Source organism: Hyperolius riggenbachi, chromosome 11 (genome assembly GCF_040937935.1).
Source record: "Hyperolius riggenbachi isolate aHypRig1 chromosome 11, aHypRig1.pri, whole genome shotgun sequence".
NCBI classification, from domain to species: domain Eukaryota; kingdom Metazoa; phylum Chordata; class Amphibia; order Anura; family Hyperoliidae; genus Hyperolius; species Hyperolius riggenbachi.
The window spans coordinates 229339780-229355856 of NC_090656.1; the positions used below are offsets into that span (position 1 = coordinate 229339780).

Consider the following 16077-nt stretch of genomic DNA (forward strand, 5'->3'; position numbering starts at 1 on the left):
AATCACAATTAGCAGATTACGATTATCACTATTGGCAGCCAAAGGCAAAAAAAGCACCAATAGCAGTAAGTGGTAGGAAAGACCAGTGATTCCAATATAACACAAAGGCCTCAATTGACTAAGATCATGCTGGAGATAATAAGGCAAGAGAAAACTTACCTCCACACAGTGAGAGAGTCATCTTATCTCTTCATTCCTTAACTTACCTCCTCTGTAGTTATTTTCACACGCAGTTAATTAACAGCCTGTCTTTAACTGTGGAGTTATTTTAAGGATTGAAGAGTTAACTTAAAAACAGAAGAGTTAACTTTAGGTTTGCCTGAGGTAAAATGTTTCCTGAATACTACATGCCTCATCACCATGGTGACCACTCTATAAACGTTATTAAAGACAGGAGATAAGCTTAGTGAATTGAGGCCAAAGACACATGAATACGAAGTGAATTCAGCTGAGCACCTGTGTTGTAGACGCTGTTTATTAGGTCTCATGAGTTTGTCATTATTATTATTATTATTGATTTATAAAGCACCAACATATTCCGTGGTGCTGTACAAAGTAGAAAACCAACAAGGGGTACATAATGATACAGACAATGATATACATCAAATATGGATGCTGGTACGCAATACAGAACTGGTGATGAATAAAATGTATAACAAAGTGCAAGCTATGAAATGAACAACACATTCCCAGGTTAGAGAGAGCCCTTGCGAGCTTACAATCTAAAGAGTTATAGCTTTGCTTTTCTTTTCTACAGTCTGTCATGAATACTGTTTCGATCATCACTGACTTTTCATAGCACACATGTCCTCAACTGCTCCCCCTCTTTCTTCATTCTTTAACTCTCTTTCAGTTAACTTATTTACTGTATACCATGTCTTCAGATCATTCACTTCAATCTTGTTTGTTTCTACTAACCACAAACTGTCCTCCCCTTTCTCTTCCACTGACCAACGAATGTAATGTTCTCCTCACTCATTACCTCCTCTCATGCACCCTGCAAGACTTTTCTATAGCAGCTCCTATATCCTGGATCTTTCTTCCTAATCCTGTTTAGCATGCCTAGTCCCACTAAACCCCTCTTTCAGCCTATACATATCTGCTTGTGTAGACACAATTCAAGTGATCTTCTCTTCACTGTACTAATGGGTGTCTTCAAATCGCATAAAGAAAGACTAACAAAAAAAGACAGAATGTATACATTGGTTCACAACGGTAGATGGAGGTTAAAACAAGAATTTTTTCTTCTTGTGAATGTGAAGCTTGAACTGTCTGAAACCTGCACGGTATCTACCTTTATAGGATTACTACCTCAGTAAGGGATTCATCCTCTTAGGCTACATTTCCACTGTAGCATTGCGTTTTTACATCAGGAAAATCATATGTGATTTTTCTGAAAATAAGAAAATGGCATTGCATATGCGCTTCTATGCAATTTTTCTCATGCGGTTTTTTTGCAATGCCTCTTATTTACATGTTCTGCTTAGCAACAACATGACAAGTTACTTTTTCCATTAAGAAAATGGATGCGAAAATTACCATTGTATTTTAAAAAAAAAAATCAGATATGGAAAGCGAAAATATAGAACAGGCTGTCAGATTATTATTTTTTTTATTTTTACGCATACAACGGCATCTGGACATTTGCATGAAATGGAAACCAGCACGTTCACAATCACTGGTTTTCATACAAATGCAAATTTTCTTTCGAAAATTCCTGGAAAAATCGCACAAGTGAAAACCTAGTCTAAAGCATTGCAATCATGATATAGAGGGAGGGAACTCCACTACGCTCTATAACTGTAAAAGTATAGATGATGGTTTATCTTGAATACAAGAAGAATACGGACTTTCAAAATGTTTCACAGCTCCAAGTAGCATTTAGAATTGGCAAATGTTCCACTGGATTTTGCCTTTGTAGGAAAATATGATAGTAATGGTACACTGTAGAATAATATAAAAAAAATATATATTGACCAATAATAATGATTGTATCAGAACTTGAAAAAGAATTATCTTGAATAATAATGCTAGAAAAATGTATCATAAAAAAAAGTTGGATTATTGTATCCAAGATGGTATTTGTATCCATACAAATAATGCTGAAACATGTGTACACAATAAAAAAAAGACTATCATAAAAATAACAGAAAAATAGTTTCTATCAAAAAAAAAAAATGCTGCAAAATAATGCTGTAAATCACCAGAAATATAAATGCATATTACCCTTCTTCTCTCTATCAGCAGATCCACATGTGGGAGGAAACCCTCAGACGAGCTTCAGGCTTGTAGATGGATATGTGTGTGCTATCGACCTCACTGTCTCTAATTTTCCCAGATGGCTTCCTGTCTGTCTTATTTACAAATTTTCCAAATTTTGACATTTACATTATCGGTGGGATCTAAGGCCATTTGGTTAGACATGGTCATCAGAAGACCTATTGTCTATGAATCAGGGCTGTGGAGTCGGGGTCAAGGAGTCAGAGCAATTTGGGGTACCTGGAATCACAGTTGGTGGTTTCACAAACTGAGGATTCGGAGTTGGAGTCGGATGATTTTTGTACCGTCACCACAGCCCTGCAATGTATTGACCTGTAAACAATGTTCTCTCGACCGACTGATTAGAATGTCAGCAGACGTTTCGAGTTCTCATTATTAAACCATCCCCGCAAGTTATGCTTATGACATAAGTCATTTTCTCTTACTCATAATGGACCATATGCTATTAACTATTTCTCCTGAGTTTTCTCCTAAGTGATATTTTCAAACTTGTCAATAAAATGCCTTTTAAATCACCGGCAAGCAAGAATATACTTAAAATAGTTTTGATAGTACCTTTCAACCTACTTTTTGGTACTTTTTCAATTGCAAAATGCTGTAAAGTTATTCTAAAGGATGAAACAATGATTTCCTAGGAGAAAACTCAGGAGGAAAGTTAATTGCATATGGGATTTCTAAAATATGTCAGTCTTCTGTAAAAGGTCACCAGACATGCTGGATTCATTTCTACAATTAGCAACTTTTAAAGTTCCATAATTCCTGTGTGGCAATCGCTGTGTCTCATATCTATGACCTCATGTAGTGGCATCTTGAGACACAACTATCATCCTTGTGGCACATCTGGCTATGGGGAGGGATGCTGACTTGTACTGGAGGCACATATGGCTACTGTAGAGTGGGCTATACTGGGGAGGGGGCTTATATGTGAGTCAATCATTTTTTCCTGGTTTGTAAGGGAAAAGCAGCCGGTACCTCAGCTTATACGCGGGTCTGCTTATATGCGAGTATATACGGTATTAAAAACATTCTAGACTTTTTTTATTGAGACATAGCTAAAATATTTATGTTTCGGTTTTTGTTTAGTTAATCTGAAATGTGATTATATAGTTTTTTTCTAGGTATGGCTGTTTCTATTCTTATAGAAAAAGCAAAAAATCCTTCAACCAGGACCATAGGGCTTGCTGCAGGGCTGTACAACTCAGCACACAAGTTATCCCCCCTTCTTTTTGCCCACCAACAGAGCTTTCTGTTGGTGGGCTCTGATCCCTGCTCCAATGTTTATTCATTTTTTATTTATCTGTTAGGTTGGTTTTTTTTTTATAAATTTCCAGATTTTTTTCCTTCCCCCCGCCAGCCAATGACAGTGATCGTTTGTCACAGGCATCAGCCTATGAGAGCCGATCGTTCTTGTGCCTCCGCAGGGGGATAGACGAGTGACACGACTGTCCCCAATACAGCATTGCCATAGATTGCAGCCCTGCAGAATGTAAATAGACAGAAGTTTCACCGTCTAACAGTCTCCTAGCGGCGATCACTGGTGGGAGACTGATGACAGAGCGTAGCATCAGCGCACGTGATCTCCTGCAAAACCCCACCCCAGGACTAGATGCCAATTGGCGTTACGCGGTCCTGGGGGAGCCGCCGCTTTCAAGCCAGTTGGCATGAGGCGGTTGGCAAGGGGTTAAAAACAAAAGATTGTGGATTTCACAATATGTCTGTATTTTGACCTTGAGAAGGCAACATCTCATTAAAGAGAGACTGAAGTCTCGCAAAATACAATACAATACTATACAATAACATTTGTAAAGCGCTTTTCTCCCATAGAACTCAAAGCGCATAGTTGTGTCTCAGATTAATACAGGGTTGCAGGCTGGGTTGTGTTACACAGGAGATAGTCAGATGTTCATGAATGCCAGACTAAAGAGGTAGGTTTTCAGTTTAGACTTAAATGCTTCCAGGGATGGAGCTGTCCTGATTGGGTGTGGCAGGGAGTTCCAAAGTGTAGGGGCAGCATGACAAAAGGCTCTGTCTCCAAAGGTTTTGAGGTGGACTCTGGCGGTGACCATGGTGTTGCGTCCTTTTGATCTAAGATTGTGGGGGGTGTGATGCAGTTGCAACAAGTCCTTCAGGTATCCAGGGCCCAGATTGTGCAAGGATTTGAATGTCAGTAAGCCAATCTTAAACAGAATTCTCCATTTTATCGGTAGCCAGTGGAGTGAGCTCAGGGTTGGTGTTATGTGGCAATGGCGGGGTTGGCTCGTTAACAGCCTTGCAGCGGCATTCTGTACTAATTGCAGGCGGCGTAAGTCTTTCTTATGCAGGCCTGTGTAGAGGGCGTTGCAGTAGTCTAACCTTGATGTGACGAAGGCATGGACTAGGGTTGGAAGAACCTCTGAAGGAATTAGGTGTTTAATCTTTGCAATATTCCTTAGATGAAAGAAGGAATGTTTCACAACAGCTGAGATTTGATTCCTGAAGCTTAATTTCCCATCAATCAGTACTCCCAGGCTGCGCACACAGTCTGAGTTGTTCAGGTCTGAGCTCCCTATCCTTAGCGGTGTTGGTTGAGACTGGGGCTGCTTTGCTGTTGAGCCCTGGCCCTCGATAACAAGAACCTCAGTTTTGTCAGCATTAAGTTTTAGCCAATTATTATTCATCCACTCCTGAAGCTCAGCTAAGCATGCGTTTATTTGTGGAGTAGGGTCTGTGACATCAGGTTTGAATGACAAATATAGCTGGGTGTCATCAGCATAGCAATGATATGTCAGGCCATGCTTTTGTATGATTTCTCCAAGTGGCAGCATGTATATGGTGAAAAGTAAAGGGGATAATATTGCGCGCCTTTTAAAAACCTCTTTAACATCAATGCCCTAACTGAAACGCCACATTCCCACGGCTGAACACTCAATAAAGAACCCCAAACTCACCGGGGCACATTGCGGGGAGTACTTCCGTGTAGAGGCAGAACTTTGGGCTGTAGCTCTGCCTCTACTCAAGTCCATCTGTGCTGTTTGCCACCTCTCCCCGCCCATCTCAGTCTTTTTTCACTGAGAGGGGCGGGGAGAGGCGGTGATCAGTGCAGATTGACCGCATGGAGGCAGAGCTACAGCCCAAAGCTCTGCCTCCCCGGGCAGCAAAATCCATGAACAGGAAAGTTATGGATTTTTGCCCCGGGAGTTTGGGGTAATTTATTGAGTGTTCAGCCGCGGGGATGCAGCATTTCAGTTAGGGCATTGATGGTAAAGAGGTTTTTAAAAGAAAACCATACATTTTGCAAGACTTCAGAGTCTCTTTAAAAACAATGACCCATATTCAATTCACTTGTTCTCCTGAGTTATCTTCTATGAGATAATTTTCATTTATCTCTTTAACCACTTATGGACTTCAGTTCCTGTCCAGGGACGTAGATAATCATCAGTTGCCGCCGCACACTCCCAATCGCTCATGTCGCCACCCATTAGTGGGGAGATTGAGGAATGGGAACGCAGTTCCCATTCATAGATCTTAGTTCCTGTATCAATAATCGCCTGCATCAATGAGATGCCTGCGGTCATTGTAACAAACACGTACACATAAACGTCTAACTTCCTGTTTGTGTACTATTAGCAGATGCAGGAAGATTAGGTGCAAATACATCTTGTGGCCAAACAGTAAAATTACACCTATATACTTTTTTTTTATAAAAATAGACACACATATCACACACATACCATAAACCTCTCACCTCCCACACTCTCCCCAAAGTTACCCAAATCAAATAAAAAATGACAATTAAAAAAAAAAAACATAAATAGTTACCTAAGGGACTGAACTTTTTAATATGTATGTCAAGAGGGTATATTACTGTTTTCTGAATTTATGGGCTTGTAATTAGTGATGGACGCAAAGCTGAAAAAAATGCTCCTTGTACTAGGGAAATATTTTAAATATTTTAATAACTGGGACAAATAAAATGTGTGGTTTTATTTACAGTAGCATGTATTATTTTAAAACTATAATGCCAGAAGACTGAGAAATAATGATTTTTTTTACCATTTTTCTCTTATTTTTTTCTTGTTAAAATACACCACACAAGATGTACCATACAAAAAAGCCTGATTGGTAGTGAAAAAATAAGATATATACTTTTTTGTTGTGATAAGTAGTCACAAAGTTATTGGCGAATGAATGGAAGGAGTGCTGGAAGGTGAAAATTGCTCTGGTACAGAAGTGAAAAAGCCACTCAGTAGTGAAGTGGTTAAAATAGCTTTTAAGCATTTTACAATTGAAAAAGTTCCTAAAAGCTGGTGAAAAAGAACTATCAAAATAATTTTGAGTATTTTCAAGCTTGTTGGTGGTTTAAAGGGAACCAGAGATGATCAATGCTGGAAAAATCATAAAGCTTTTATACATACCTGGGGCTTCCTCCAGCCCCATAAGCCTGGATCGCTCCCACGCCGCCATCCTCCGCTTGCTCTATCGCCGGTACCGGGTCCCGTCACTTCCGGCGGACGCGACCAATTATCCGAATGCATAGGGGCTCCCTCCATAACCTTACGCATGCGGCTGCACAGTATGCAGCCGCACGCGTAAGCATATGGAGGGAGCCCCTGGGATGCGGACAATTGGTCGCGTCCGCCGGCCGAATGGCGGAAATGACGGGACCCAGTACCGCCAGATCAAGGCAGCTGAGGATGGCGGCATGGGAGCAATCAAGGCTTATGGGGCTGGAGGAAACCCCAGGTATGTATAACAGCTCTGGTTCTCTTTAGCTCTGGTTCTCTTTAAAGAAAATCTGAACTGAAAATAAAAGTCAAAATAAGCATACACAAGTCATACTTACCTTCCATGTAGTCTACTCCTCAGTGTCTTTCTCCTGTCCGGCATCCTGTTTGTTCACTGTGATCAGGGGAATTTTCCGTCCTCCATTTTGAAAATGGCCATTACCCATAACAGCTTTCTAGTCAGCACACAGTTAAACTGTAACATTGCCCACTTGAGCCATAGGGAAACATGGACATTACCTGGTACATCAGTTTTCCTCTCAGCTATAACTGACACCAACTGATATTTTATTGACAGCAACTGATATATTTCAGATCTGACAAAATGTTGTCAGAACTGGAGGGGATTATTGTCAGAAGAAAATCGTGAGCTTCTGAGAGGTTGTTTAGACAGATGGGTCCAATATTCTAGTTCAAAATATACCTCCCTAAGTCTGAGACTTTCAAAGTGACAATTAATTGACTAAGAGAACAGGAGGAGACTAGTTAGAAGTATAAAAATACAAAATGCAAATTTTATTAATCACCAAAATACAAAAATATATATAACAATTAAAAAAGTGACCAGAACACACAAGCAGGTAAGCTGTCTCAGGATCAAAAATAAGACCTAGAGTAAATAAGTTGTTAGTGGGGATCCCCTATAAAGGATATATATATATCCAGGTCTCAATATGTAAAAAAATACACAGTTCATTGTAAGAGACTCCTTTTAGGGACATATGAGCAGAAAAACCATTGGAGAAAAAATAATGTAAATCATTAGGCTGTTAGACCAAGTATCCAAGGCCTAATAAAATTTGCATTTTGTATTTTTATACTTATAACTAGTCTCCTCCTCTTCTCTTAGTCAATTAATTGGAGCTTCTGAGAGGAACTGATGGCAAGGTAACTATTCAATGTTCATTTGAAGTTACCTGATGGGTTTATTTTAAATATTTTTACTCAGTACAGGTTCTCTTTAAGAGGCAATTTATGACAAGGAAAATATCACCATGGAGTAAACTCAGGACAAAAAGTCAATTGCATATGGGTTAATATCAGGGATGGTCGTAGGCCACTTCGCTACGCTGGAACTATGCGTATTTTTACGCAAATACGCTTCACAATCTACGGCTCCGAAATCAGCCACTTCGCTACATTAGCATACCGTAGACTACGCATTAAAATACGCAAGCTTCACGTATTGCGTAGCGTAGTTGATGCGACCCCTTATGCGGAAAAATTTCCGCAATAATCTGCTAACTATGCGCATACACAAACTAATATAAGCATACATTCCAACATCCAATGCGGAATTGTATGCGTATAAAGGGCAATAAAATTTCTGCGCATGCGCAATGACCCATATAAATGCAGTTACCGCACGCGTAGTTGACTTTGCAATACATACGTCAACTACGCGTAGCAGGCGAAGCTACGCATAGCGGGACTACGACTACGCGGAAATGCGTAAGTGTAGTTCTTAAACTTCGCCTACGAACTACGATGCGTAGTTGCGTACTACAATGCGTAGATTCGCGCTGGCGTAGTTTACGAGCAACCCTGGTTAATATGTATTGTGTATCTTTTAATTCCATGTATGAGACCTTGATTTTGGTACAACTTAATACAGCTTAACATTCTTCATCAATGCCATAATTAATATGCATTTTAAAAATCTGGAAAAGTTTGTAGCATATAGCCTAGGACTACGTATAAATATAATGCAGTGTATTTAAAAGATAACTGTACAAAAAAAAAAAAAAAGTACAGGTGGCAGTATTTTGACGGTATTAAACAATAGACAATGTCTGACAAAACTACAGTTACACAAGAGTGCAGACTTACTTGTGAATCCATATATGGTGACTGGCATGCTCAGATACCCCCAGACTCCCACTGTGACCACAACAATGCTGTAATTGGTCCCAGATGTTAGGTTTGGAAGGACAGCAGGTGAACCAGATGATAAGGCCGATGAATTCCCGTATGTTATACTGTAGTTCTTCGTTACACCAGACATATTATCTGGATCCCCCCAAGAGATGGTCATGTTGTGTGTATCGATTGTAACAAATGCCGGAGAGGTTGGTGGAGTTGGATCTGTAAATGGAATGTGAACATTTTATTGTTATCAAAGGACCAGTGTTATGTTTTAAGATTGTTTGTCTCAATTTTGCAGTCTCCACCCACATTACTATCACCAAAGGAGGAAGACGGGCCATGGTAGCCACAGGAGGACAGCAGGAGGAAGGCTGGCCATGCTGCCTTTTGTAGGAACAAAGAAGGAGGGCAAGGCATTTTACCCATAGCAGGACTCCAGGAGGTGGGCTGGCTATGCTGCCTGTTGTAGGACTGTAGGAGGAGGGCAAGCAATGCAGTCTATTCTTGTGCCACAGAGGAAGGGCTGGTCAAACTGCCTGTTGTAGGACCAATTGAGAAGGGATGACCATTGTGCCCATAGCAAGACCCCAGGAAGGACCTCATCCCTACATTTAACTACAGATTAGTTCAAGGAGACAAAAATTGTATTTTTCTCCATACCGCTCCCCACACCTGACATCCACCCTTCTCCCATCCCCCCTGCATTTTTCTTCTGCTATTCTGTTGGTAATAAGAGTGGTTTCAGAATACTATATTATTTGCATGATTAAATTCCATTGTGACTTTATTATGTTCATTAAAGGGGTGCCAAGAATTCTAGGTCTTTTCTTCCTTCTGTTCTAGCAGTCTTTTTACTGTATTCTGCCATTCCTGTATTGTTGGAACTTCCCTTTTTTGCCAGTTACCATATTTTTCAGCATATAAGACACATTTTGTCCTCCCCAAAAAATGGTGACACACAGAGGCAGCAAAGGAGGACACGGGGGACAGAAGGGGACACAGGTGGACACAATCATTGGGAGATAACAGCTACAAGACGCTCCTGGACGTAGGACACACCAGGTTTAGTATATTCCCCCCCCCCCCCCCCCCCCCCGGCTTTAGCCCTCTCTAAACTTAGTTGCGTTTTATAGGCCGGAGCGTCTTATATGTAGAAAAATATGCCTATTACAATGCGTTGTTTGCATGCTGCTCTAAATATCTAAATTAACGTATTGTTTACTATACTGTATTATTGTGGTTTAATTTTCTCCTAATATTGATGTCTATATCTGGGCTTGAAGCTCAATCAATATGTTCTTGTTGTCTGTTTTCCCCAAATTTTCCTGATTTCTTTGCCATGCCATAGTATGTGCTTATAGGTTCCTTGTTTTTATGGCATCTCCAGCATTTGCTACTTTTTTTCCAGATTCCTTTTAAAAACTCTATCTGGGGTCAAATGCCAGCTGTTCATTATTTTGTATTGTAACAGTTTAATTTTAGTATTTTTGCAGATATAGATGTTTTGATATACAGTATTTCTTTCCAATTAATTTCACTTTTCCTTATTCCAAGCTCTTCTTCCCAATTCTACAAAATTAACTTTTCATTATCAGTAAGTTTATCTTTCTATGTTTTTCTTTTTAACTACTCTAACACCGCTCCACACTAATGGGCGTGGCCACGGCGGCAGCCCCAGTACCGCCTAACGGCAATTGGCGTCAGGTCCTGGAGCCGGCTACTGCTATTGCCGCTCGGGGGACTGTTAGACAGCGTGATTGTCGTCTATTTACACAGTGCAGCACTGCACTGGGGACAGCCGTGTGACACGGCTGTCCCCCTGGGGGACAAGAGAGTGATCGGCTCTCATAGTCAGAAGCCTATGACAGCCGATCGCCTGATTGGCCGGCTGGGGAGGAGGGAGCGGTTTTATTAAAAAAATGACATAAATAGTAAAAATATTGAAAAAGAATGAACATAAATATTCATTAAAAAAAACAAACAAACAACTGGGCGGCGATCAGACCCCCCCAACAGAGAGCTCTATTGGTGGGGGGAAAAGGGGGGGGGGATCACTCGTGTGCAGTGTTGTGCGGCCCTGCAGCTTGGCCTTAACCACTTAAGGACTGGGCTGTTTCTCTAAGATCTGTGCTGCGTGGGCTCTCCAGCCCGCAGCACAGATTGTGTTAATGGCAGGGCGTTCAGACTTCCCCCTTTTTTCCCCACTAGGATGACCTGCTGGGGGAGTCTGATCGCAGCGCCGTATTGATGTAAAGAGCGGGGATTTCTTCCCCGCATGTTTACATTATGAGTGCGAGCCGGGATCGGCGGCTCGCACACTGTTCACAGAGACAGTGAACTGGCATGGAAAGGGCGCTCTAAGCGGCCATTTCCATGCAAAACCACAAACGACCAGCAGCCGCCTATCGGCGTTAGCTGGTCGTTAAATGGTTAAAGCTGCAGTGGCCATTTTAGTAATAATTAGCCTAGTCTTTAGGGGGGGTTTACCACTGTGGTCATCAAGTGGTTAGGATGGTCAAGGAAGCTGTGAATTTGCAAGTTACTAAAAACCGTTTTAGGTTTTGTTTAGTCATCTTTGCTATTTCCCGTTATTTCACCTATTCTAGTGTCACATTCTCCAAAACCACTTTTCTTCTTTCGTTAATTTGAAGTTGGGAAAACTTATGGTTCTGAGTAGTGAGATGTTGGGTCCTTCTTTTCATTAATTTATTCTAGAATTCTTAAGGTAGCCATACACTGGTCGATTTGCCATCAGATTCGACCAACAGATAGATCCCTCTCTGATCGAATCTGATCAGAGAGGGATCGTATGGCTACCTTTACTGCAAACAGATTGTGAACCTATTTCAGCCTGAAACCGTTCACAATCTGTTGTGGTGGTGGTGGTGCTGCTGCCGTCGCCCCCCCCCCCCCCGCCGCCGCATACATAACCTGCTCCGCCGGCGCGACTGCCCCTGGTCACCGCTGCTCCGTCTCCTCTCTGGTCTCCAGGTCCGGCATGCTTTACTTCTTCCTGCCCAGCAGGAAGTTTAAACAGTAGAGCGCCCTCTACTGTTTAAACTTCCTGCCGGGCTAGAAGAAGTGAAGCATGCCGGACCCGGAAACCAGACCAGCACAGAGACAGAGCAGCGGTGACCGGGGGCAGTCGTGCCGGCAGAGCAGGTAATGTATGCGGGCTCTATTGCGTTGGTCGTTGGTTACTCGAACGCCGCTAGCGACGCGCTCCCTACCCGCGGGCGATCGACGGTAATTTTCCGCACGGAGCAATCGACGGGATCGGACGAAATGGATCGAAATTCGCCGTGTTGCGGGAACGATGTGACAGCAGATTCGATCCCAGTGATCGAATCTGCTGTCGATCTGGCGGGAATCGGCCTAGTGTATGGCCAGCTTTAGTGTTGGTGTATACAACCAATTAGTTTTAGTCCTCTTTTTTTTATTATTTAAGGTGTTCTATATTCCAGCCCTTTATTAGCTCATGTTCTGTAAATTCCAACAGTGTCCAGATCTTGTTATCTTTGGGATTAATCCAATCCTTGATTTTCTGCATTGCTTTGTTATAATTCCTACGGGGACTGCTATTCCTCCATCTTGTTTCTGTCTTGTCATTTTCTCATATAAAAATTCTAGTTTTTGTTTTGTTCATTCCATATACAGTGGCTTGCAAAAGTATTCGGCCCCCTTGAAGTTTCCACATTTTGTCACATTACTGCCACAAATATGAATCAATTTTATTGAAATTCCACATGAAAGACCAATACAAAGTGGTGTACACATGAGAAGTGGAACGAAAATCATACATGATTCCAAACATTTTTTACAAATAAATAACTGCAAAGTGGGGTGTGTGTAATTATTCAGCCCCCTGAGTCAATACTTTGTAGAACCACCTTTTGCTGCAATTACAGCTGCCAGTCTTTTAGGGTATGTCTCTACCAGCTTTGCACATCTAGAGACTGAAATCCTTGCCCATTCTTCTTTGCAAAACAGCTCCAGCTCAGTCAGATTAGATGGACAGCGTTTGTGAACAGCAGTTTTCAGATCTTGCCACAGATTTTCGATTGGATTTAGATCTGGACTTTGACTGGGCCATTCTAACACATGGATATGTTTTGTTTTAAACCATTCCATTGTTGCCCTGGCTTTATGTTTAGAGTCATTGATTGTCCTGCTGGAAGGTGAATCTCCGCCCCAGTCTCAAATCTTTTGCAGTCTCCAAGAGGTTTTCTTCCAAGATTGCCCTGTATTTGGCTCCATCCATCTTCCCATCAACTCTGACCAGCTTCCCTGTCCCTGCTGAAGAGAAGCACCACCAGAGCATGATGCTGCCACCACCATATTTGACAGTGGGGATGGTGTGTTCAGAGTGATGTGCAGTGTTAGTTTTCCGCTACACATAGCGTTTTGCATTTTCGTTTTGGTCTCATCTGACCAGAGCATCTTCTTCCACATGTTTGCTGTGTCCCCCACATGGCTTGTGGCAAACTGCAAACGGGACTTCTTATGCTTTTCTTTTAACAATTGCTTTCTTCTTGCCACTCTTCTATAAAGGCCAACTTTGTACAGTGCATGACTAATAGTTGTCCTATGGACAGAGTCTCCCACCTGAGCTGTAGATCTCTGCAGATCGAGTCACCATGGGCCTTTTGACTGCATTTCTGATCAGCGTTCTCCTTGTTCGGCCTGTGAGTTTAGGTGGATGGCCTTGTCTTGGTAGGTTTACAGTTGTGCCATACTCCTTCCATTTCTGAATGATCGCTTGAACAGTGCTCTGTGGGATGTTCAAGGCTTTGGAAATCTTTTTGTAGCCTAAGCCTGCTTTAAATTTCTTAATAACTTTATCCCTGACCTGTCTGGTGTGTTCTTTGGACTTCATGGTGTTGTTGCTCCCAATATTCTTTTAGACAACCTCTGAGGTCGTCACAGAGCAGCTGTATTTGTACTGACATTAGATTACACACAGGTGCACTCTATTTAGTCATTAGCACTCATCAGGCAATGTCCATGAGCAACTGACTGCACTTAGACCAAAGGGGGCTGAATAATTATGCACACCCCAGTTTGCAGTTATTGATTTGTAAAAAATGTTTGGAATCATGTATGATTTTCGTTCCACTTCTCACATGTACACCACTTTGTATTGGTCTTTCATGTGGAATTCCAATAAAATTGATTCATGTTTGTGGCAGTAATGTGACAAAATGTGGAAAACTTCAAGGTGGCCGAATACTTTTGCAAGCCACTGTAAATTCTTGGAAAATCCTGTCCAACTGATGGAACCAAATATTGGGAATTTCAACTGGGATATTCTGTAAGTGGAAAAACAGTTTGGGCAATATTTTCATCTTTATTATTTCTGTTTTAAATAAGCTTTAAAACATGGTTTATTCCATGATCTTAGGGAGATCAATCACAATCAGTTTTATTTGTCAAGTATGATTGGGTCATACCTGGTATTGGTTATGGCACATACAGGAAGCATACAAGACTTAAAGTATGAGGTGAGAGTACACAAATAGCAGCAAAAAGTTTAACATAAAGTCTGGTGTTGTGGAGGCGGTCAAGTGGGGGAAGGGATATCCTGGTGATTTTCTCCAATGATCTAATGATCCTCTGGAATTTGTATTTGTCTGTAGAGGAGCTGGCGAACCAGACCAAGATGGATGAGCAGAGGACAGATTCAATGGTGGCGGAGTAGAAGGATCTCAGAAGTTCCTGAGCCATACCAAGCTTCTTTAATTTAACAGAGGAAGAATAGTTTTTGTTGAGTTTTCTTCTGGGTAGAGGCAGTGTTGGCATTCCAGCTCAGGTCATTAGATATGGTAATGCCCAGGAGGAGGACACTAAACACTCTATCAACTTCAGTACCATCAATGTGGATTGGAGGTGTTCTTCCTAAAATCGATGATCATCTCATCAGTTTTGGCTGTGTTGAGGACCAACTTGTTTTCTTTACATAAGTGGAAAACTCTATCAAACTCCTGACGGTAGGCCTGTTCCTTGTTCTTGTGATGAGGCCAACAATTGTAATGTCATCAGCAAATCTGATGATTTGGACAGAGCTTGCTGTGCATGTACAGTTATTTGTGTAGAGGGTGAACAGGCGGTGACAAGTCACAGCCTTGTGGTGCACTAGTGGTGTTGACTCTTGGCCTATAGGAGAGGTTGGCCAGCTCAACAACTTGGGACTTGTTTGGGAGGAAGTCTGTGATCCATAGACAGTGGTTGTTGTGTAGTATGCAGGAACAGATGGTGTTGAAGGCTGAGCTTAAGTCCAGAAGGAAAATCCTGGTGTACGAATCTGGTCTGTCCAGGTTGTCAATGATGAACTCCAAGTAAATGTTGATAGTATCATCAGTGAACCTGTTTGCTCTGTACAAAAACTGGAATTGGTCCAGGAGGGCCTTTTTTGATTGCTTAATAAGGGACAAGACCACTCTTTCAAAGACCTTTATGATGATGGAAGCCTAATGTTGTTGAGGTTGGACACGTTGGGACCTTGTCTTCATAAAGGGACTTGGTGTAGATGGGGGTGAGAACAGGGGGAAACTGCCATGAGCATGTTTTCAGGCATGCTAGTGACATGCCATCAGGGCATGAGGCTTTCCTGACATTTAGAGTTAACAGATGGCACAAAACATCAACCTTAGCACAGTGATGGAGAGTGAGGGCTCAGTCCTAGATAATTTCAATCAAAGGCGAGGGGGTGCAGCTGGCATCAAGTGCTCAGCAGGGGGAACTTGACCTAAAAACCTACAGTAGAAGTCACCAAGTTCCTCAGCTAGCTCAGTGCTTGGTGTAATGGTGTTGCTTGCTGGGTGGAGCCTTTTAGTTGGCAGCAGCCTTACACCCTTTCCAGGCTGCCATTGGGTCATTCAAGCAAAGGTTATGTCTCATCTTGTCAATGTACTCCTTTTGGCAGCTCTCAGTTTGCAGTTAAGAGTGTTTCCAGCTTTCCTGACAACTTCCTGGGTGCTGGACTTGTAAGCAGCTTCTTTGCGCCTACGCAGCTTGCTGGAGAACCACGGTATATTGTTGGAGTAGACTTTGAAGGACGTGACATGTATTCATAAATACACTGTCTTAGTTATGTAATTGTAGTTGCTTCCTTTGGTTTCCTTTTGCCTCCCCTTTTGTTCTCTTTGCATTGACATTTAGCTGCTCCAGT

General features: G+C 41.9%; 1 protein-coding gene across 1 annotated transcript in view; it reads right to left on the reverse strand.

Moving 5' to 3' along the window:
* LOC137537964 (receptor-type tyrosine-protein phosphatase beta-like) overlaps positions 1 to 16077 on the reverse strand; it is a 421053-nt gene that overhangs the window by 176290 nt on the left and 228686 nt on the right. Inside the window, exon 25 of the mRNA XM_068259888.1 lies at positions 8874 to 9128. Coding sequence (XP_068115989.1) covers positions 8874 to 9128 — 255 coding nt within the window. The remainder of the gene's footprint in view (positions 1 to 8873; positions 9129 to 16077) is intronic.